General features: G+C 33.8%; 4 protein-coding genes across 5 annotated transcripts; 1 reads left to right on the top strand and 3 right to left on the bottom strand.

Annotated features, from left to right (window-relative positions):
- Positions 1-1,042: 1,042 nt before the first annotated feature.
- On the top strand, positions 1,043-13,748 carry LOC124922459 (kinesin-like protein KIN-7K, chloroplastic). Of its 2 annotated transcripts, none has more exons than XM_047463186.1 (24): positions 1,043-1,193; positions 1,417-1,662; positions 1,753-1,850; positions 2,719-2,808; positions 3,599-3,651; positions 3,796-3,861; positions 3,940-3,993; positions 4,304-4,363; positions 5,378-5,456; positions 6,268-6,335; positions 6,632-6,694; positions 6,780-6,884; positions 7,932-8,036; positions 8,935-9,042; positions 9,113-9,256; positions 9,813-9,995; positions 10,664-10,822; positions 10,969-11,169; positions 11,746-11,886; positions 11,989-12,114; positions 12,195-12,245; positions 12,453-12,500; positions 12,768-12,962; positions 13,048-13,748. In XM_047463186.1, exons 2-24 carry the CDS (start codon positions 1,445-1,447, stop codon positions 13,612-13,614), a joined length of 2,982 nt encoding a protein of 993 aa, XP_047319142.1. In that variant the 5' UTR covers positions 1,043-1,193; positions 1,417-1,444; the 3' UTR covers positions 13,615-13,748. The 2 variants fall into 2 exon arrangements, with proteins under 2 accessions (XP_047319142.1, XP_047319143.1); XM_047463187.1 differs by having other exon boundaries at positions 11,755-11,886.
- On the bottom strand, positions 13,713-14,480 carry LOC124922461 (calcium load-activated calcium channel-like). Its single transcript, XM_047463188.1, has one exon. It carries the CDS (start codon positions 14,399-14,401, stop codon positions 13,817-13,819), a length of 585 nt encoding a protein of 194 aa, XP_047319144.1. The 5' UTR covers positions 14,402-14,480; the 3' UTR covers positions 13,713-13,816.
- A 2,134-nt stretch (positions 14,481-16,614) lies between these two features.
- Positions 16,615-17,674, bottom strand: LOC124920810. The gene is made up of 2 exons (XM_047461372.1): positions 17,033-17,674; positions 16,615-16,957 (listed from the first exon to the last, which is right to left on the bottom strand). The coding sequence occupies exons 1-2, from the start codon at positions 17,649-17,651 to the stop codon at positions 16,758-16,760; spliced, it is 819 nt and encodes a 272-aa protein (XP_047317328.1). The 5' UTR covers positions 17,652-17,674; the 3' UTR covers positions 16,615-16,757.
- A 1,943-nt stretch (positions 17,675-19,617) lies between these two features.
- On the bottom strand, positions 19,618-22,158 carry LOC124940871 (fatty acyl-CoA reductase 2, chloroplastic). The gene is made up of 9 exons (XM_047481321.1): positions 21,795-22,158; positions 21,600-21,703; positions 21,303-21,502; positions 21,137-21,237; positions 20,833-21,046; positions 20,589-20,750; positions 20,444-20,525; positions 19,950-20,350; positions 19,618-19,854 (listed from the first exon to the last, which is right to left on the bottom strand). Exons 1-9 carry the CDS (start codon positions 22,156-22,158, stop codon positions 19,695-19,697), a joined length of 1,788 nt encoding a protein of 595 aa, XP_047337277.1. The 3' UTR covers positions 19,618-19,694.
- Positions 22,159-22,833: the final 675 nt, after the last annotated feature.

Here is a 22,833-nt window from a genome sequence, read left to right on the forward strand (position 1 = left end):
ATGATGTGATGACTAATTTTGATAAAAATACTTAAAAAAATATTGATATATATAAATAAAATAAAAAATAATAATTTAAAATAGAGATTATTTTAGTATTTTAGTTAATGAAATGAGTGAAGTAATTATTGAGAAATGATTAATTAAAAAATTAATTTTTGTTAAGTTTTTTTTAGAACCCAAAGAAGAGATATTATTTTTAAAAGACCTACAAAAATTATTAATATATAATAATAAAAGAAATATTATTTTAGTATTTTATTTAAGTATATCGAGTGATTCAATAAAAAGATAGTCCATTGAAATAATTTTTTATTTGTTTGTATTATTTAAATAACTTAAATTAGGTTTTTTTGTTTGTGTTATTTAAATTAGTCGTCTCCTTCTCGTTATATCATTTAATTTATTAATCAAAATATTTTATATATATATTTTTTTTGAAAAATATTCATTTATAAAAGATGAAAAAATTCTTTATTTTAAATTAATATTTTTTTATTTTATTATTATATATTAATATTTTTAAATCTTTTTACTAAAAATATTTCACCTCCTCAAAATCACTACCAATTATTAATTTTCAAATAACTCACGCTTTTTTAACAATCATCCCCAATCCAAAAATATTATATCCTTTAATATCTTATTCATTACATTATTTTATTCATTAATTAAAATACTTTTTATTATAAATTATTATTTTTTATTTTAACATTATATATCAATAACTTTAAGTCATTTTTACCTTAAAAAAAATATCACCTTTTCAAAATCATGATTCATCGTTAATATTTTAAATAATTCAGTTATTTAAATAAATTGAATATAAACAAGGTTTATAAAAATACTTTTGTTTTAATATGTAATAATTAACCCACGCAATTCAAATGATTAAAACTCTTAAAAGTCAAAACATATATACTTTATTTTTATTTAATCTTATCTAATTATAGTTTTAAATAGTAATATTTATTACAATGACATTTAAAATAAAAATGTGCAACACATAATGCCAGCTTTTCACTCTCTTCTCTGTCTACCTGGACATAGAAATGGAGGTCTTTCAACCCTTTGTCTACTGAATTCACTTTCTCTCTCTACATATATATATATATACACACACCAAGCCACCTGTATTTCACAGAAAGAAAGAACGCACGGATATACACAAGAAGCTCCTTCCCTCCATTTTCGTAAGCATTCTCTCTCTTCGCCTTATTGAAATGCAGTTTACCTTTCATGGAAAGTATCAAAAGGCTTAGCTAAAACCCTAGTTTAAGTCTCACTTTCTCTCTAATTGTTATTCTGCTAATGACGATGATGATACTGTTCTTCTTTTCTCAGATCTCTTCCCTCTTAAATAATTGTGTTATTATAAGACTACATTATCAACTGATTCCGTGTTACTTTTTCCAGATTATTGGCTCGTTTGAGTTAAGTTTCAATGGCTTCTCGACAAGGAGCAAAATCAAAGAGATGGACTTCCAAAACAGCTATGAACTCTCACTCGTCTTCCACTACGTCTTCTTCAAAGCAAAATCCGGAAGACGGACAGAGTTCGCCAGCGGTTTCTTCGGTTAGAAGTAAGCCACAACACTTCCACTCAGATGGAGAGAGATCCAAGGAGAATGTAACGGTTACTGTTCGTTTCCGTCCTCTCAGGTCTTCGTTTATTGACTTATAATATATACATTTAGAAATTGCTTTTTCGCCTCTTTTCAAATTGTATATTTAAGTTGGTGTTTGATGTAGTCCGAGGGAAATCCGGTTAGGGGAAGAAGTTGCTTGGTATGCGGATGGAGAACGTATTGTGCGGAATGAGCATAATCCTTCTGTAGCATATGCTTATGGTAACGCAAAACTAATGCAATAGAAACATAATCAAATTGTTGAATGAATAGGACGGAAATACTCCAGTGTTGTATCTGCAACATTCTTTTATTGACACGTGTTAGCAGTTTTAGCAATCAATTACTGCAATATATAGCTGCTTGGAATGTGTCTCATCTCATGAAGGTTTTCACTATAAATGTCAAATCACTTTCATCTTCATCATCTAGCAATCCTAACAAAGTTGTCAAAGACTAAACTGCAGAATGCCAATGTGTCTTGCTGCATCATTCATGAACTTTGCATTTTCCTAATTCTAGGTTTTGTTAGTAGTCTGTACTATCATTCAAGTTCAGTCAAAGTGGAAGCAGATCTTTGCTAAATTATAAAAGTCCTTTATTCGTTATTTTGTTGTTGTTGTTGTTGTTTATGAACGATTTAAATTGTCATTATTATAAATTAACTTTTGTATATGTTCTTAGTTTTATATTGAAGGCTAAACTTGATTGTTCATTTTTTCATTATCATAATGATAACATTATTATTGTAGTTATCATTCCCTTCCTAAAGTCCTGTATCAGCTGCTCTCAACTGTTCACTAGCATCTTTAAATTTAGTAAAAGGAAGTTGGAAGAGAGACAGTAACTTTCACATGTAGATACAATAATATCATGTGTGCTTAGTTCAAAAAGTTATCAGGCTAATATATTATAAGTCAATTTTGTAGTATGGTGTTAGTTTCTTCAACATTTTAACTAGTTAACCAGCTTCCACAAAATTTATTTTTGTTGTTGTTCAAGTCGAAGGTAGTAGGTAATGCAAGAATAGTACATGTATTGATTAGTGTGCATTCTGAATATTTATCATTGTTCCTCATTTGTCTTCCAGATCGAGTGTTTGGCCCCACAACCACCACAAGGCAAGTGTATGATGTTGCTGCACAATCTGTTGTCAGTGGTGCTATGGAGGGCATCAATGGTACATATTAGTATATTTATCTTTTATTTTGGTCTTATTTGCACATCATTGCGAGTTTCAAAGTATTTTGAGAAGATATTTGGGTTAAATGGAAAGCCAAAAAAGGAAATAACAAAAGAGACTAAGCAACTCGGTCAAGAAAAACAGTTAAGCAAATATTACCTTCTTAGATAATCAAATGCTATGACTCTACACGTCAAAAAGAGCTGATTCTTGATTACTATCAATTTACTGTCTTTGTATTGCCTTGCTTGTAACCATAATCTGTAGAGGCTGAATCTTCAACATTGCATGATATATATTATAGAGGATGTTTTCAATCTGAATACATGTAAAATTTGATCAAATGATTCAACACTCTTCTCGAGGTTCAGTTTTTCAGTCAAGATATGTTGCTTTTTTCCTTTTCAACTTGCTGCGCAGGTTGAATGTGGAGGGAAACAATTTGCATACGTATTGGGTTGGTAAAGGATACAAAATCATTTGTAATTTATTCTGGCCAGCTGATATCATAGTATATATGATATCATTTCTATCTCTTGTTATCTTCAAATGCGTGGTATGATTGTACATTAATTAGGTTAAGGAAAGTCTATCTCAGACTTTTCGTGATACAAAAAGTGCATTCATTATACCTCTGTAAATGTTTCATCCTACTGAAGTGGCTAAGGATGTTGCATTAGCAACATCGTTCTTATGTCAATTACAAGTTACCTCCTAAACTAGCCTTGTTTTGAGACCAATGTAATCTTTGCGGCTTATTCCTTTTTATGTTTTCTACTATGAGCAGGCACAATTTTTGCTTATGGTGTGACGAGCAGTGGGAAGACACACACTATGCATGTACAAGCCCTTCTTTCATGACTATTGTGTTTGTGTTTTTCCATTCACATTAGCATTGGAGTGGCAAGGTGTTTCTCACTTTCGTATTTACACCAGTCTTAACTATAATCTAATTCCTGTGATGTTTTGGCTACTATTACACAGGGTGATCAGAGGTCTCCTGGTATTATCCCATTAACAGTGAAAGATGTTTTTAGTATCATTCAAGAGGTAACTTGTTTTTAATTTGTATTCCAACAACAATTGCACCTGACAAAGCAGAAATATCAATGAAATTATCTGTTTCAGACTCCAAATCGAGAGTTTCTTCTCCATGTCTCATATTTGGAGATCTATAATGAGGTAATCTTTTGATATTTATTTCAAACTCTTGACAGTTACTCTTTGGTTATTCTGTGTTTTCAACTGTTTTGTTTTCTACATTTACTTTATCGAAACCACTTTTGTTAAGTTCTTCCAGTTAAAGAACTATGTAATCTATTATAACTGTCTTCCAAATTTTCCCATCACTGTCTTGAATTATTTTGTCAATTATAACTGTAAATGTGTCGGTCTATATCTGTTTCACTGATCTAGGCTACTGTGGTAATGACACTTCTAACTCTTGGTACAAGTGTAATACTAATAGGGATGTAATACTCTTCAACCTCAGGTGATTAATGACTTGTTAAATCCAGTTGGACAAAATCTACGAATCAGAGAGGATGCTCAGGTTCCCTACATTTTATTTACGCCTTAATTTTCACTTCTTTGCTATTTCATAAAGTTACAAAGTTCTGCATTTTTGGTTGTTTTATGGTTTCTTTGGTAAAAGTAGCCATACTGTTCCATATTTATCTTATTTTAACCTATAACTGTTATACATGATCAAAGTACCCATAAACATTACAAACTTCCTTACTTTCAAGCTAGTTATGATAAGTGCTTGTTGTGATGCTTCTTTCACAAATATATAACGGGTATGTATGTCTTTATGAAATAATCAAGGCTTACATATATCCATATAAACTCCAAATAAACCATACATCTCAAGTTCTAGGTCATGGAGGAGTTATCCTGGTGAGAATAACTAATGTCCTAGATGATTTATTTATTTATTTATATTATGTTTGAATTACATTTGGCTATTCATCCTAATATCTTTTTGCAACATTTGATGAGTTTCTTATTCTAGGGCTTTGTTTGGCAAACCATGCCTACAATATGGATCAATTAAGAGAGCTAATGCATAATCAGTTTCATTGAAATGTATAGTAGAAATAGAGTATACATCTTTTCCCAACTATCAATGATCTTCAAGCTGGGGCATGTTAACATTTATGGTTGCTTTACCAAAATAAATAGAAAGAAAGGTCCTGCTGCTCTGACTGGAGCAGCTGTTTTCGGAACCTGTTTGCATTGTGCTGTTGTCCGTGTGCTAATAAATTATTCGTGTGACACAAGTTTAAGAGTAGATAATGCTAGTGGTATTCCTGTGCTCCTATATTCTCTGATATAGAATATAGGAGAACCAAGTTCCTTGATGAACATGTGAAAGTTGATCAGAGTGTAGAATATGAATGTATATCAGGTTTTCAATAGAGAAAAATTGAATAGAATGTTTTTTCCTTATACTTATAACCTAACAAGAGATATATACAGGCTTGACATATCCATTTTATGCTTCAGAAATCTCTGATTGATTCATTTAGTAAAGTGGTAATGATTATCACACTGCTGGATGCAGGGAACTTTTGTTGAAGGCGTTAAAGATGAAATTGTATTATCCCCTGCTCATGCTCTGTCTCTTATTGCTGCTGGAGAAGGTAAAATTCTAATCATATTTAATCTCAAAGGTTATTGAGTACATTTATATATCAAGCCCCCAACTTCAAGAGATGGCTGGCTCTCTTAGGGAATGTCCACACTCTATGTTAAAGCTGGTAGCAATCTACATGCAAACGACCAGGCAGTGCAAAGCTACGTCTTTTGTGATTTTCTTAAGTTTTTTCCTCATGAGAAGCTTTTACTACAAGTCTACAACTGTTGGATTATGAACACTGTGGAAACTAAAACCAAGGTTCTTTGTTCTGCCTATTCTCGAGAGTGTTGGGCACATAAATTTAAAACAAAAATATCTCATGATGCTGGTCTTCTTGTACTTAATTTAATTTGAAGCTAAGCCCGGATTGTCATTAATTTCTTCTAATAAAATTGTTACTCTAAGTTTCACCTTACATGGAAGTCAACTTCTAACTCTGGAAGGTAAATTCAACATACAAATATCACTGGTCACTTCCCATACAACAAGGTCATTGGGTATTTGCATACTTGTCGTGAACATGGATTTGACAAGAAACGTTAGGAAGTTGGAATATATCATACAGAGTATTCTTTTGCTCTCTAATCCTAGGATAGCCTAAGATGAATCAGGGATATATATATGCTACATACTTGAGATTTACTTGGCACCTTTTTTCTCTTATTGCTCTGTCCCTCTCACTATGACAGTGACTTGTGGACAACACTAGATAAACTGGATACATGCCTGGGATATTGCTACTGGGGCTCGTACTCTTATTTCTTTTGTAACTGTTCCTTGCTTCATTCCCAACTTACTAGAGCTTTCTACAACAGAACACAGGCATGTTGGCTCTACAAATTTCAATTTACATAGCAGCAGGAGCCATACAATATTTACACTGGTAAGTGGACAACACTGACTTCTAGGCTAGACAGTTCTTTCATTAAATCCATTAGCATGGGTTTCTTCTTCATTTCTTCAACTGGTTGGGGATAACAGGATGAGGTATCTACTTAAAATTTGCTTCCCAAATCTACCCATATATTTGGGAAGCAAATTTTAAGTAGATACCTTTTGCACATAAACCTGAAGCGGCAATGTTAATGGATAGATATTATAACTTCCAACTTAAATGTTTATTGGTGCTCTGGTCTGCTTATATGCCTTATCATGTATGTGCAACTGTTCTTCCAATAGACTGTTGAGAGCAGCCCTTTTGGTGAAAACTGTGGAGGCGAAGCTGTTAGCTTGTCACAATTGGTATATTCTTATGCAATTTTCTTCCGGAAGGATTGACAACTAATGTTGTTAATTAACCATCCTATTTGTTTGCATACATGTGCAGCATCTAATTGATTTAGCAGGTTCTGAGAGCTCCAAAGCTGAAACTATTGGTGTGCGCCGAAGAGAAGGATCTTACATTAACAAAAGTTTGCTTACTCTTGGAACTGTGAGTTTACAACCATCAATTGTGTACACAATTTCTTTTCAGCAACTATATATCATATTGATCTACCAACTAATTATCTCCTCTATATATAGTTGCCTTCTATGTCATTAAACTCACTATTTCAAATGTTGTTTTTATAGTTATTCTTTTCCATTTAATTTTTTCATTATTGTGTTCATATATTTGTGAATTTAAATTTGGAAGGAATACATGGAGACCTGAGAGGTGAAGAATATTTAATATTTGCGTGTTTCATATAATTTAATGATGACTAATAATTTCAGGCTGGTTGTTTGATCTCCAGATATTCATAAAAACTACTCTCTTTTTTGGGAAGATAACAATTGCTTCAGCCTTTGTCTAGGTGTTACCCTCACTGCACATTATCCTATTTGTTACTAGCATTGACCAGTATCTAGCATCTTATTATAAAGTTATGTTCTTCTCAAGTGATTCACCGATGTTACCTTCTTCCATGTATGCTAATTATGCATTGATTAATTTCTGAGAATTATTAATGAATGTTTCATGTTTTTTCAGTATGTGACTATAACTAGAGCTATCTGTCTAAAGGAATACTAAAATGTTCTAGTAATTTGTTGCATTGGCATTTATTTCTAAGAAAATCAAGAGATTAATTATTTGTTTAGTTATATTTTCATAGAAGGATGCCTGTGAATGTTGTTCTCTTCTTGCATGTTATCCCAGTTTTATGTATAACTGCCTATGTAAAACACTAACTAACCTGGGCAGAATTGGCTTGACAAAAATGGTGCTATCTAGTTTTTAAATAACTTGCAGCTTGAAACATTCTCTACATTCCTTAGACCTACTTCTGATTTAGGTTCTCAAATATATATTTTTGTTCCACCACTCTTTAATTGGTATAATAGGTTGAGGATGACTCCTGACAATTATGTTTATACTGCAGACAATGTGGAGGTGTATGTGTATGATGTAATCCCTATTGATTAGCTGGCCAAAGTACTTAAAATATCATTTTTACTATGTTGGATTTATCCTGATGAATAAACTGTCTATTGACAGGTCATATCAAAATTAACCGATGGGAGAGCATCACATGTACCATATAGGGACTCCAAATTAACTAGGCTTCTTCAGTCTTCATTAAGTGGTCATGGCCGTGTATCTGTAAGCCTCACTGTCTATCAATTGCACAAAGAAAAGCATTTTCGAGTCCATACTCGAGTAAACATATTCTTATGCAAAAACCTACTAGATTTGAATATATTAAGATTTTTTTGAAGAATATATTTCTTTAGTTTCAACATGATTTAAATGACAAATTCAAATGACCATCACAAAAAGCTCATCTTCAATTGACTCAAATCATCCTTTGTGTCTAAATCAACTCTGTGGTGCTGAACGTCTAAAACATCATTCATGGCTTATCACCCCCTTAGCTATTAAGTCTATTATATTTACAAAAAACTTGAAACACCAATTGAGCTTTAAATTGGCACATTTTCCCCATTAAAAATGTTCAATTGGTTCAAGACACATTTTGTCTACGTCAAGTAATCAACTACGTGGTTAGATAGTGGACATGTATATTTTTAGAGAGTTTCAAAACCTATCTCACTGGTTCCAACCCAACCTCCCTTAGCCTCTCTGCCTACCAACTTACTCCAGATGGAACCACCACCACCATCATCTTCCTTCCCCCTTTTCCCTCTCTTTATTTGTAAGGAAAATGATGAGCATGATATTCGAGAATATTCCCAGGGGCAGAAGAAAATAACCTAACAGGGAAGTAACACCAAAAAAGGTTTCCAAGAAATTTATCTCTATAGGATGACGTTTGAGTTGAATAAGTTTGATAGGCAATATGAGCATGGTTCAATGTTAAATAGGTGTTTGAGCCTTTTCCATGATAAAAAGAAAGATGTATACCTTTGCTTGTGATAATAATTTTATGATTGAAGTTGGAGGGTCATGGCGGTGACTGTGAATGCTGTGCTAGTCTCCTACATGATTAAATTAAAAAAAGAAGTAATTTTATGACTCTTGTACCATTTTGACTTTACAGCTCATTTGCACTGTTACTCCCTCCTCAAGTAGTACTGAGGAGACCCACAACACACTGAAGTTTGCTCACCGTGCAAAGCATATAGAAGTCCTAGCGGCACAAAATAAGGTAGGGACTATTCTTACTCTTCATTTTAAAAGTTGTTATCAGGTTCATAACTAATTCTATAAATTCCCAGATAATTGATGAAAAATCTCTCATCAAGAAATACCAAAATGAGATACGCTGTTTGAAGGAAGAGCTAGAACAACTAAAGAGGGTTGTCTCAGTTCCTCAACTACATGAAGCAGGAGAAGATGACATTGAGCTCTTGAAACAGAAGGTACCCTTTTGCCCATTGACATTTATTATTCCCTTGTGACCTTAAAGGTTAATGTTCCATTGCACTTTCTGACTAGTTAGATTAGATTCTCTGACAGTATACTACGTCTTTGAATGGATTTTGACTTGGTAAATATACTTTTTCCCTTTTATGTTCTGCATCATGTCTTTGCTACTAATTGAATCATTTTTTGTATCTATAACTTAATATTATTAGTATATAACTTTCCCTAAAGGCTGAAGCATTAGAGCTTTCTATTGTCTGAAATATTGGTTTCCAATTTAAGTGGTATCTATAACTTAATATTATTAGTATATAACTGTTTGAATGTTTCATAAACAAATTTTGGAGTTCCATTAGTGCCTGGTTTTGTGGAGAGTAAGAGAGTGGTAGGTGCCAGTTACATTCAAATTAGATGTATCCTCCTATACCACTGCAGTCTTACATTTATCATTGACATTCAATAGAATCACATGCGTAGATATTATAATTCTGCTATAACAAGTCAAAACTTTTGAACTTAAATGACTTGAGGATGTTTTTCTTGCAACTTAAGTTCGAAGATGGTCAAGTCAAGATGCAGTCAAGATTAGAAGAGGAAGAGGAAACCAAAGGTGCATTATTAACCAGAATACAACGTCTAACAAAGTTAATCTTGGTGTCCACAAAAGATACGCAGTCACCAAGGCTTCCACACCGTGCTGGTCCAAGGAGAAGGCATTCATTTGGTGAAGAAGAGGTATCATAATGCAATCATGCCCCTTCTTTCTTAATTTTTATCTGTTTTTCATCTTCTTCATCCCAGCATTATTGAAATGTGCACAACCTACTTACTAAGTCATGGTTGTATTTTTGAAAGATGGTACTCTCTTGGTCAAACTTAATGTCCTAGGTCCATCCACTTTCTGTTTGTGTGTGTAGTATATTGCTTGATTTGGCTTTTCAGATAGCTGTAGAGGATTTTCTGTCATAAGGCAGATTCTATAGTTAAAATACTTGTTAGTTTACAGAAATCATAAAATTTAAGGACTAAATCATGATTGTTCTTGTTTTTGTACAGTATTTTTTATGTTATTTGTGTACTTGTCTTATTCGTAGTGAAATAACATTTTGATGATGTTTATCTGAATCTCTGTCGTTTCTGGACTGCATTAAGTGTAAAGGTTTGCATATATCTGTATCATTGATTGATCTAGATAGAATACTAAAGGGTCTCTAACATGAATGGTTGCCCACAGTGGTGGAAGAAATAATTATGAATGTAATAGGTAATTGGTGGTGTAATTGTAATAGTCCGTTAACAAATTTCTTGCATATTTACCATAATGATATTTATGGTGGTTAATCATTATTTTTTCTATATTAGTCTAAACAACTTGACAATCACCAACTGTATTTAACTTGCAGCTTGCATACCTCCCTCATAGAAGACGGGACCTGATTTTGGAAGAGGAGAACATAGATGTGTATGTTTCTGTTGATGGGAATGTTGAAACTCCAGATGATACAGCGAAGGAGGATAAAAGAGCCCGGAAGAACGGGCTTCTAAACTGGTTAAAGCCACGTGTAAGTTGATTATGCAGATTCAAACATATTAATATTTCTTAAAAATATTAGATATTGAGTGAAAAATTTCTTGCTTAAAATTTCTTGCATAAAATTTTCTGTTAATAATCAATGGAATATCAACTGATTACATTATGATTTCCCAGAAGCGAGATAGTGGTGTAGGCACCTTGGCAAGCGCAAGTGATAAATCAAGTGGATTCAAGTCTGTTAGTACGCCTTCAACTCCTAAAGCAGAAAGTGTTAATCTTCCAAGCGAATCTTGCCTATCAAATTCTCATCTCTCAGAGAGCGCCGCAGCAGATCCTTTGGAGGCCAGACCTCATAGTTTTGATGATACTCCAGCGGTATGAAACAATCACTGTTTTTTCAGTTCAAATCAACAAATGTTCTGATCATACTTACTGATTACAGCTAGAGCATGTAAGGCCATATTTGATGTGGGTTATTTGGGATTTATTCCAAATAACCCACTGTCCAATTAACAATATATTCATCAATCACATCATTCAAATCAACAACTAAAATATAGTCTCTGTTTTCTTTTTAAAATAAGAAATTATTTATTCATTATATTCAAATAACCCGAGATCAAACAAGGCCTAAGAAAATTTGTGGGAAACTTTAGTCATCACATTTTAGTTCTCAATAAGGTGTTCTTGCAGATTCTCCTCTTAGGAAAAACTTAAGGCTGAAAAATTCAAAGAAAATGTGGTCCATCGACGTTTCGTTGTATCTTCTTTCTATCCAGAAAACTGGAAACTGTTAATTTCTTCTGGTGTTTTCCTAATTTCAGATTTATTTCATTCTACAACTTCCATTAAGTGCAAAATTATGTCTAGGATCATAACATTTCAGCTTATGTTAACATTTCATAGTATTGAATATATTGGTGCTTGATATATTTACTTTTGTGTTCTAAGTCATACCAGACAAGCTTAACGTCAATTGACCTCCTGAGGGAGCAGCAGAAGATCTTATCTGGAGAGGTGTCACTCCATTTCAGTGCATTGAAAAGATTATCGTTGGATGTTTCAAGCAATCCCGAGAAAGAATATGTTCATGTGAGACTCTTCTACACTTGGTTTTAACATTTATCTTTTTCAGGAGTAGAACAGAACTATAATACAATTTTCATTACCCGTCATCTTTGTCTTATATAAAAGGAGGAAATAAGAGAATTGAATGATACAATCAAGAAAAAGAACGATCATATTGCTTTGTTGGAAAAGCAAATAATTGATTCCATGATCACATATCATGACAAGGTGGAGAATGTGGAAGCATCCCTGGTGAGTTCTGATTTTCAAATATTTGCCTACAACTAATTATTTTGTTAGCAGCATAACCAAATTTTCGTTTCGTGCTGCAGACTGTGGCTGATTTAATGCCCCAACTAAATGACATGTCATTCGAACTTGAGGTAATGGAGTTGCATGTGATAGGAGTTCTAACTGATTCCCCAACATTCTGTTCAGTAACAGAACAAATCTTTGTGTTCATCTGGTTAATAAGATTGCAATTTTTATGCTTATGATGCCACAAATATATATAAATAAAAACGTGTGTTGAGAAAGTTATACTTGGGGATTGAATTATACTATCTAAATATTTTCCTTTTCTTAATCAGGTTAAAGTTGCTGATAACAGAGTAATTCAAGATCAACTTGATGAAAAGGTTTGTCACAAATTCACAAATACTGGAAAATATGTGCATAGTCTATTTAGTACCTCTTAGAGCTTGTTTGATGTAGTCCCTTTTTTTTCTTCTAAATCTGATCTTTTGAAGGAAAAAGAAAACTCGTTTGATGAAAAATTGGTAATGATTTTAAAATTAGAGTGTATTTTAGTAATTTAGTTGATGATGCAAATACCCACCTTCATCAAAACGCCTTGTATTACTAGTACAAGAATCCATTCTAATGAGTAGTTTATTGCATGTCAGATCCATGAATGCGAAGAAATGCAAGAAACAGTAGCATCTTTGAAAGAGCAGCTCTCGGACGCTCTAGAGCTCAAGAATGTGAGCCCATTGGACATATCTAGACGCCTGTATGAGTTAAAATCTATGCAGGGTGAAATTTGCATGGATGGAAAAGGTTCGGTTGTGAAAGATTCAACGATACTGCTGCAGGCAAAGGTTCGTTTCTATTATCTATTACAATTTAAGTGTGTATGTCCCAAATTAACTGAACTCATTATTCCCTCTTCCTTTCGGACTGCAGACAAAAGAAATAGAAGAACTCAAAGAAAAGGTAGCTGAATTAACAGAGGAAAAAGAGCAGCTAGAACTTCGAAACCAGAAGCTGGCAGAAGAGAGTTCATATGCAAAAGGATTAGCTTCTGCTGCAGCAGTTGAGCTTAAAGCATTATCAGAAGAAGTTGCAAAACTCATGACACGCAATGAAAATTTAACTGCCCAATTCGCAACAACACAAAAGAGTTCTTCTCCTAGTCAACAACAACAACAACGTAAACCCATCTCCACTCCTCGAAATATCAGGAGAATCGACAACAACAACAGTCATGTGAAACGAAAAGAACCAGCTGTTCTACCAGCAGAGGTCAAGAGAGAGCTAGCAATGAACCGGGAGAGAGAACTTTCATATGAAGCTGCTTTAGCAGAAAAGGAGCAAAGAGAAGGTGAGCTACATAGAAAGATAGAAGAATCAAAACAAAAAGAAGCCAATCTTGAGAATGAACTAGCTAACATGTGGGTGCTTGTGGCCAAGCTTAAGAAAACTCATGAAGCTGAAACTGATCTTACTGACCCACTTGAACTTTGGAACTAATTGACTGGATAATGTAATGTGTGATTGTGCGTGTGTGTGTGTGTAATTAGAAACCTTCCATTTTCTGACATGACAATTAAGGTATTGAACTGCTCAAGTAAGAAAGAAAGAAGCAAATTGGCATAATAGATAAAGAGTGTTATTGGGAAAACAAAGTGGAAGAAACAATAAAAAGATGGGGGGGGGGGGGGGGGTAAAAGCATTAATTGGTTTTCTGATCAGGCATGGGGAAAAGTCCAGATCCAGCAGCTCCACGGGGCGGGGAGAATCCTAAGAACTTCTGCAAATTAGTACGAATACTAATGGAACATAGAAAGTACAAGAAAGGCATGGAACAATCGGTCATATCTTCTCCTTGCAATCCTCTGTGGCTCATCTTCTGGACGAGTCTGATGGGAATGAATGGCAATTTAGCTACGGTCTTGCCTTCCAAAAGGGAATTGAGGAGTCCGAAGACGACGAAGAGGACTAGGGCAACGACGGCGCCGGACTTGAACTTGAAGAGAGATAGATCGCGGCTGGATTCCTTGATAGTGGACTCGACGCGATCGATCTTCTTGGTTTTGGATTTCTTGAGATTGAGTTTTGAGGAGGGAGTGGAGTCGGTTTTCATGGTCTCGAGCTTCTTGGAGGCCTTGTCGATGGAGGATTTGAGAGATTTGTAGGAGTTGGTACGGTAGATGAGGAGCCATGAGATGGCTTCGCAGATCACAGCTGTGCAGATTGAGATTCCAACAACAGTGAGTCCATCTCCGTACTTCATATGAGAGAAGAGAGTAGCGGCCATAGCTCTGCTAAGATCTATCAATACTCAGCTGCTGTGATCCAAAGAGAAAGAGAGAGAGAAAGAAAGGAAAGAGGAGTGGGGGGTTTTGATGATTGATCCAACTGGTTTAACTTTTTAAGGCCTTAAACAAAGTCTTCTTCCTCACTTCTCACCTCATCCAGTATAACTCTAAAATAAATTCAAATTATAATTACTGAAATCACATTCTTCTATTCAATAAATAATTAAATCATCCAATCAAAAAAATAATTTATTTTAAATTAATATTTAATTCCCGTCATTTCTTAAACTTTTTGAGGTGAGTCAATAAAAAATAATAAAAAAAAAGATAAAATAGTCCACATAAAATAATAGGAGGTAAATTTAAAATTGATATATCATTAGTTTCAAATCAAATTTCTTAATAATTACTTAATGTTCTGACATCATTTAACCTCAGTCATTCTTTATAAGAGACTCTAGATATCAACTACTCCGATATCACTTACTTAGCTCGAACACACTTTATAAAAAAACTATATATACCAACTACCAAACAATGCAAAAGTAGTTGAGTCGCTCATTCCATAAAATCATAAGACTCTAAATTCAAGTTCTAAATTCAAGTGGTCTTGATTGAGTCAAAAGACCATAATCATCTTTTGTTTGATCATCCTTTCAGGGTGTAAGGGAAATGATCAGAAACGACAAAATTTTATCTTTGAAAAATCAAAGATGAAATTGGTTCTTAACTTGTTCGTCGTCGCGAGAAAAAAGACAAACTAGACGAAACGACGTCGTTTTTGGGCGAAGGTGCGGACGTCTGAGTTTTTCGTCCGCGTTCCGTCTGCGCCGTTGCGTCCGAGTTAACGACGTTGAGACGCCCATCTGCTGATCTGCTGTTGCGCGGAAGCGCTTCCGCTGTAGCGGGCTACGCGGCTGAATGCTGGGTGCTGGATGGTAATTCATTGCTCATCCGATGACTGTGAGGTTTGCTGCACTGAGTTTTTTTATTTCGGCTGCACCAGATTCCGGTCATTTTCCAGCATTGGAGCTTGTTTAAAATTGATTTTTTTAAAATATTTATAATTTACAAAATATTTTTAATAAACATGACATTATTTTGTTCATTTATTTTATTTTTATATTTTTAGAGTTTAATAAATAATTTATTTAGGATAAATGTATATAATATTTATCTTAAATTATTTATTTTAATTCTCTTTGATTTTTTTTTAAATTAATTTGAGATAAGATAATTACAATATTTCTCTCAAAAAAATTTATTATCTTAATTAATTATGATTCAATTATTACAATAATTAATGTAATTAATTATAATTAAATATTTTAATTTTATAACTAAATTTTAGGACTTACAATTGTAATAAAGCACAAATGGTCACTTAAATGAAAAAAGTAACTAGTACTCCAACCAAAATCAAAATTCCTACCAATGTTCAATCTCCATAGTATCTTATCCCAAAATGTCATTAAATATCAACAAGACCAAATTCTCTATTACCTGAGTTGTTATGGTGTGTGTTTTTAATTAGATCTTATTGATCTGCGTGACCACTTATCTGATAAATAAACCAAATGAAATTGTTAACATAACTTATTACAATAATTATCATAAGTTTAAATATATTATATCCAATCAATACAACATCAAACATCTACAAAAAAAGTTGGCATAAAAGAAAATCAACTAACCATATGGAGCAATCTCATCTAGGATCTCCACTTCTTTGTGAACAAATTGAGGAGTAGCTGGAATAACTTAGTCTCTCCTTATATTTAGGTGGTTCTAAAACTCGAACTTTCGTCTTTGAATTATTTTCCCCACTTCATCAAAATCATTGTCATCCTCCCAATCCCTGAGTCAAGACCAATTGATTTTGATACTGACATTCATTACCAATAGCGATCACTGGTTTTATTGTTGCCATTTCTTTGTACTGAGCATTTGAACTCTAAATGTTCTAATTATTGGTCTTGGAAAAGTCTACAGCTGAATGGATCAAATGTAGGCTGCTAAAAAAAATGGCCCTGCCCCTTAGATGAAGATTGGGTGACACCATGATCATACAAAATCCTTGAGAAGATGGAGGAGGACAATGCTGAAAAGACTATGAAATCTTGAACTGAAAGAGAAGAAGGTATTAGCAGAGTTATCATAGGTCAGATTGAAATTGTTCTTCAAATCTATTACTAAGCAAGACAGACAGAGATGACAAGAGTACACCATTGAAGAAGAAGGAAGGTTTGAATATTTCAATGCCAAATCCAAAACCAATACACTCTCTCTGATTACAAAAACAACAAATTATATGCGGAAATCTGAATGTAATTCTATTAAACCAGTTCCACTATGCTATGAGCTGCTGAACTTCAACACAGCTAGATACAAACCAGGCTCATCTACAAATTCGCTCATCTCAAATGAGCAAGAACCAGCCACCTTCTCCACTGTCCCCTTATCGGGTAACTGCGAGACGATAACATCAGGGTTTTGCCGCCTCTGCTCCTCCAATGCCTCTCTCCCCTGAGGATGACTTATCACGATTCTAGCACCTGAATTCATTACAAGTTACACAATTAAACACAACATCAAAAGGAAAGCTTTACTCAATTGAAGAAGAATCATACCTGGAGAACACCGAGAGGAAATAGTTTGGAGAATCTGATCGAGCTTCAAAGGTGAAGCTGGAAGGAAGTAAAGGAAAACCACATCAAAACTTTCCCATTTGCTAGGAACATGAATAATCTCTCCTTGCCAACATTTTACAGAGTCGTACATCTCCTTTATACCGGCTAACACAAACAACGACTCATGAACGACTAGCAACAACTTGGGTGATGAACAATTTTCGACTACTCGATCCACAAACCCTTCCGAACCCAAACAGACTAAAACCCTCGAATCTTCTCGTATTTCTCCAGCCGATATTATCCGGTCGAAGTTTGTGCCCTCGGATTCTAGAAATGACCAGTCTTTCTCGACGATTTCTTGGAAATGGATAGCTGAAGACGGTGCCTCCTCCTCTTCTCTCGAAGGAACTGCTGCTGCGCCAATGGGAGATTTGACATTGCGAGATAAACGAGAAAATGGAGAGGAACCCGTTCGTCGGAGAGATAATGATAGAGAGGGGTTGTTGTACTTAGAAGAAAGGTTTAGATGAGGCTGAAGGCCAAACGACGACCGGCGATGAGGGGTGAGACAGGGTAAGGAGGAGGAGAGAGGCGAAAGAACGGAATTCAACTTCATTATTAATTGTTGTAACTTCAGTCTCATGGTCACTCCATAAATAGTAAGGGTTTGCTTTTTCAATTAAAAATTCCACTTTTAATTATAATTGTCATCTATTAAAAATTTACTTATTTAATTTATAACTAAAGGAATGACTTTCGAAAAAAAAAAAAAAAAAAACACTCAGAGACTCATCCGTGGAGTTTGTTGTGGTCAAGAAGATATTATTTTGTCATATTTATTTTTCGTCGATGACACGCTCTACATTGTTTATGCTACCTATGAGAATTTAAACATTTTCGAAATATTTTATGATTATTCGGTGAATGTTTCGGTCTTCGAGTTAATATTAATAAGTCATAAATCATTTTTTCAAATTATGTTTTGAATAAAAAAATGATGAGGTTGACAAATATGTTAAGGTTCAAAAATTGTGGTCTTCCGTCATCATATCTTTGTATGCAATTATGTACTAAATTACGATTCAAGGCCTCTTGGGACCCGATTATCACTAAAATGAAAGGTAATTGTCTAGATAAAAAAGTAAAATAATCTCGAAAAGGGGTCAGTTAATTATTATTAAAAGTGTGTTGTCATCTATGCCCGCATATATGATGTCATTATTCATTCTCCCCAAAGGTGTGGCGGTGAAAATGGAGAAATAATATGTAAATTTTTATGGGGATCTTCTAACTCATCGTTTTGTCATCTATTTAGTTGGGATAAGGTTAAATGTTTTAAAGATCAAGAAGGTCTAGATATTCGAGATCTTATTTATTTTAATAAGGCTCTTCTATCAAAATAGTGTAGTAGATTTACAATGAAGCCGAATAGTCTTTGGGCATCGATAATCAGATATAAGTATGATAATGATTGGTGTATGATAATGATTGTTCAGGTTGATTCACCAAGGACGGATCTATGTAAGGATTCGAGTGGGCAAAAAAACAATCATTTTTTACGATAGAAATGTGACATCACCCTAATTTTTTTTAAAAAATTCAATATAATTCACTGTTTGTTTATCTAATTATTAAAAAATGATAAATTTTACTTTTATCTACTCGTTTTATCCAAATTTTTCTCGTTATTTTTTAAAGTCAATCTTAATTTATTTTTCAAACCCACCCCAACTCTAAATTTTGGGTTCGTTCTAGCCAATTTATCTAATTATTCAACGGGGTGTAACATTTGGAGGAAAATTTATTTTATATGAAAAAGTTTTCGTGAACATTATAGATTCATTTTGAATTTGTGAGGATGATTCTTCGACTTGATTTTGGGACGACATTTAGTGTAGTGTCAAAAGTCTAGTTATAACGTATTTTAAGTTTGTTTTCATTGATATATGTAGAAATTTCACAGTTAAGAAATAGAAATTTCACAGTTAAGAACATGTTTAATCTTCGGTCTAGTGGTTTCACTAGCCGAATTAAATATGAAAAGAGATTAAACATTATATAGACTTCATCTTATAATAGAGTTTTTACTTTTTGTAGGATGCAAACAAGTCTCATTGTCTGAACAAGACGTTATGCATTGACAAAATATTGATAATTTCCATGTGGACATTGCTACAAATTGTTCACGATTTCATATAATTTTTGTTGGGAAAATATTTGGAAGTAAAAAATTACATCCAAATTAATACGTTCAAATAATATTATTCACATATTATCTATTTTAGTTGATCTAAACTACTAAAATTTGGATAGTTTGAACCACAATTCAAAATTCGAGCTCGATTTAACAAAAATGATTCAAGTTCGATTAATGACACTTAATTTTTTTTATCATAATCATAAAAATAATTCATTAAACAATTCAACCATCATAGATATTATTTATAAGCCATTACACATTTATTAAAATAAAGAAGAGAAAATAATGCATTTACATAAATAAAAGTAGAAAGATTAGTAAATATAAGTAGGAGGGATTATGAATACAAATTAAGGATTTATAACATATCCATCCATTTTGATATTTGATAGGATATTATAACATTTAATAATAATAAGAATTAGGAATTAAGAGAGAAAACATTTTAGTAAATTACTATTACACCCTTCTTTCCTTCATAACATGCTTCCTGAGACCAGGGATATGAACATTTGATATGTAATCCCTCCAATCTATGCTTCCAACATCAAATCCAAATTCTCTCATTTCTTCTTCAGACATCAACTTCATCAGCCTCTCTGTGTTTGAGTTATCAAACCTGTTTCCTCTCCCCCAAAACAAAAACAAATTCAAGTTTCAGTAATCAAAATCAAAATCAAAACATCATTAATCATTATTGTTTCATTGTCTTGCCTTCCACTGTAAAAGGTGTAAGGCTGATATATGTCAGCTAGATGCTTGGCTTTCTCCACTGTCTTCTTATATATGTTTTCAAGCTTCTTTGCCAATTTACAGTTTCCATTCGAAGTTGCAGAAGCCGACTCAATTCTCCTATTAGCATCTTTCCATAAATGGGAAGAGAAATCTTCCATGGAAGTGAATAGCTTCATGTCTGTCACTTCAATTGGCCTCCCTTTCGCGTCCAAAAACGGTGATAAACTGAAATGATCATATAACAGGCTTGCCAGGTCTTTGAAAACCAATGGATTCACCACAGAGGAAGCCACCTGATAGAGATTTATCTCTGATTTTGAACTTGACCCATGTTTAGCCATGGCTGCTAATGTTGCATTCACAACCATATCTGCTGGTACCTGAAAACACAGATCAAAAAAAGATCATATTTTTAAGGTTGAATAAATCAAGAAAACCAAATGGGTTAGTTAGTTTAGTTACGTAATACTTACAACATCAATGACCCCTTTTGGATCTACAAGAAAGCCAGTCAGAAGGCCTCTTCCATAGTAGAGAACAATTGGATCCATCATCCTGCAAATTTTGATTTTATATAGTAACCAAGTTTAGTTAATTCAAAATTGAAACTGAATTTACCTGTTTCCTTCCATCCAACCGGGGAATGGCTCCCTGTAAGTGCTCTCTATAACACTTGGCCGGACTATCACAACTGGTACTTCTCCTCTCATACTATCAATGAGCATTTCTCCCATCGCCTTTGTGAAAACATATGTATCTTGCCATCCATATTTCTTTGCCCTGTTTGTTCAATTCAACAACAAAAATGAGAAGTATCTGTTCAATTTACTACGAAAAATTTATTGCAGGAAAAAGAATTCACCTTTCTAGTCCCAATTCTCTCATTTTCTGAGATGCTGCTAAGCTGTTACCAAGTGCATCTTTAGATTGCATTGCCCATTTGAGTTCATCTTCTACTTTAAGAGTAGGGGGAGCTATGTTTGAAGATTGAAAGAGGGAGCTCTCTCCAGCTATGCTATCTCCAATGGCGAATGGCTTTTCCATTATTCGTCCCAGTCTTTGTCCATTAACGTAAGCTGCATTGCATGGATAAAGATTATTATATAAACAATAATGTTAGATTGATTTCTTTTGTTTGTTTTGGATTTGAATTCGGAGGTACTTGCCGGTTGATACTTGAATGAAGAGTTTTAACTTGTGACATTTTTTTGCAAAGTTCAAGATTCGAGTCGGACCCTTTGTGTTTATGTCAAGAGAAACATCATACCTGCAAATTCAATTCCAAATTGTCATCACGAAAAACAAAGAATTTGATTAAAAGAAAAAAAATACCTTTCATCAAAGGTGGTGTTGGCAGCAGAATTGACGATTATATCGACCTCTTGAGCGATCATGTTGGCCGCGTTATCCTCCATCCCAATATTATTGTCGCAAACATTACCCATGACAGGAACAAGCTTGCTCAACATGAAAGCTTGATAGGATTTACCATAAGTTTGTTGAAGACACTTAAAGATCTCTGCATTTATGATCTGTATATTTCAATCAACAAAAACAAAAAAAAATCATATGATCAATCAACCATGTTGTATAAAATTATTGGAAGTAGACCAATTTATAAACACACACTTCATTTTTCAGTCTCTCCATGGCAGCTTCCTTGTTCTTTGCTTTGATCAGGAGAAAAATCTTATCCACCTCTGGTTCAGTCCTTAGTATCTTCTCAACAAGAACTGTGTCATAAATAAATCATGTAGCTAGTCATCTTCAAAATATTCAAAACACACTTTTTTCTTTTGAAATATTATCAGCTTAATAAATTACCTTTAGCCAAGAACCCAGTTGCGCCTGTAATGAGAAAGCTCTTGCCACGAAGGAATTGAACAATTCCAATGCCGTCTTGCATCTCCACCATTTTAGGAACCTTCCCATTTGGTGATAAAACCAAACTAGCAGAATCCATGGAAGAAGAAGCAGAAGAGGTTGTTGATCTTTCAGTCAAAGCAGAAGACAGACTGCTTGATTTGATTGCCTTCCCCAGAGGACCAGCAGGACCAGAAGCAGCAGCAGCAGCACCACCATGGCAGCACAAGAGGAACTTCTTTTGATCACTCTTAATGGATAAAGCAAGCATATTGCATCTCTTTGGGATAATTGAAGAGAATGAAGGAACAGAGACAGCCCCCATGACTGAGAAAAATGGAAACAGAAAAGGAATGAGAGAATAATCAAAGTCTAGGGTGTATTGCAATGGAAGTGTGGGGAATGGTCAGGTTTTTTTGGCTGAAACCAAATGCTTTCCTAATTCCTTCCTAATAATACTAACAAGAAATTAAGCAAGTTAACAACCAAAGAAGGATATGGGTTTGGTTTAGTTTTAGTAGAGAAGATAGATGGGTAGGTTGAGGTTTTAAGGGAACTGGCGATGCATGGGCTCTCTTTTTGCCACCCCTTCAGTCTCTTCTCACCTACGGCGAACTTGGCGCTTTATAAATTTTTGGTTACTCACAGAAGAAAGAGTGTGTGAGAATATCTATCAAGGACAGCCCTTTTTTCTTACTTACTCAAGAAAATGACCATCATCATTTTTTTTTACCACTTTTATATATATCAAAATATATGAAATGGGTCATTTCCAATATATATGATTATCCAAAAAGCTATTTAAAACTTTAAAGTATGGGTTTGGAAAAACTAGTAAAAAAAGTCTTGTAAATTTGTAATGGTAGTTGATATTGATACATGAATAATTAAAGTCTTAATAGAGAAAGCATTGTCATGAAGTGGTTGATTAGTTGTTTATTTTTGGAAATTTTATGGCTTGTTTAAGTGCTCAAACAATGTCATGGTTGAATTATTTGGT

Source organism: Impatiens glandulifera, chromosome 1 (genome assembly GCF_907164915.1).
Source record: "Impatiens glandulifera chromosome 1, dImpGla2.1, whole genome shotgun sequence".
NCBI classification, from domain to species: Eukaryota; Viridiplantae; Streptophyta; class Magnoliopsida; order Ericales; family Balsaminaceae; genus Impatiens; species Impatiens glandulifera.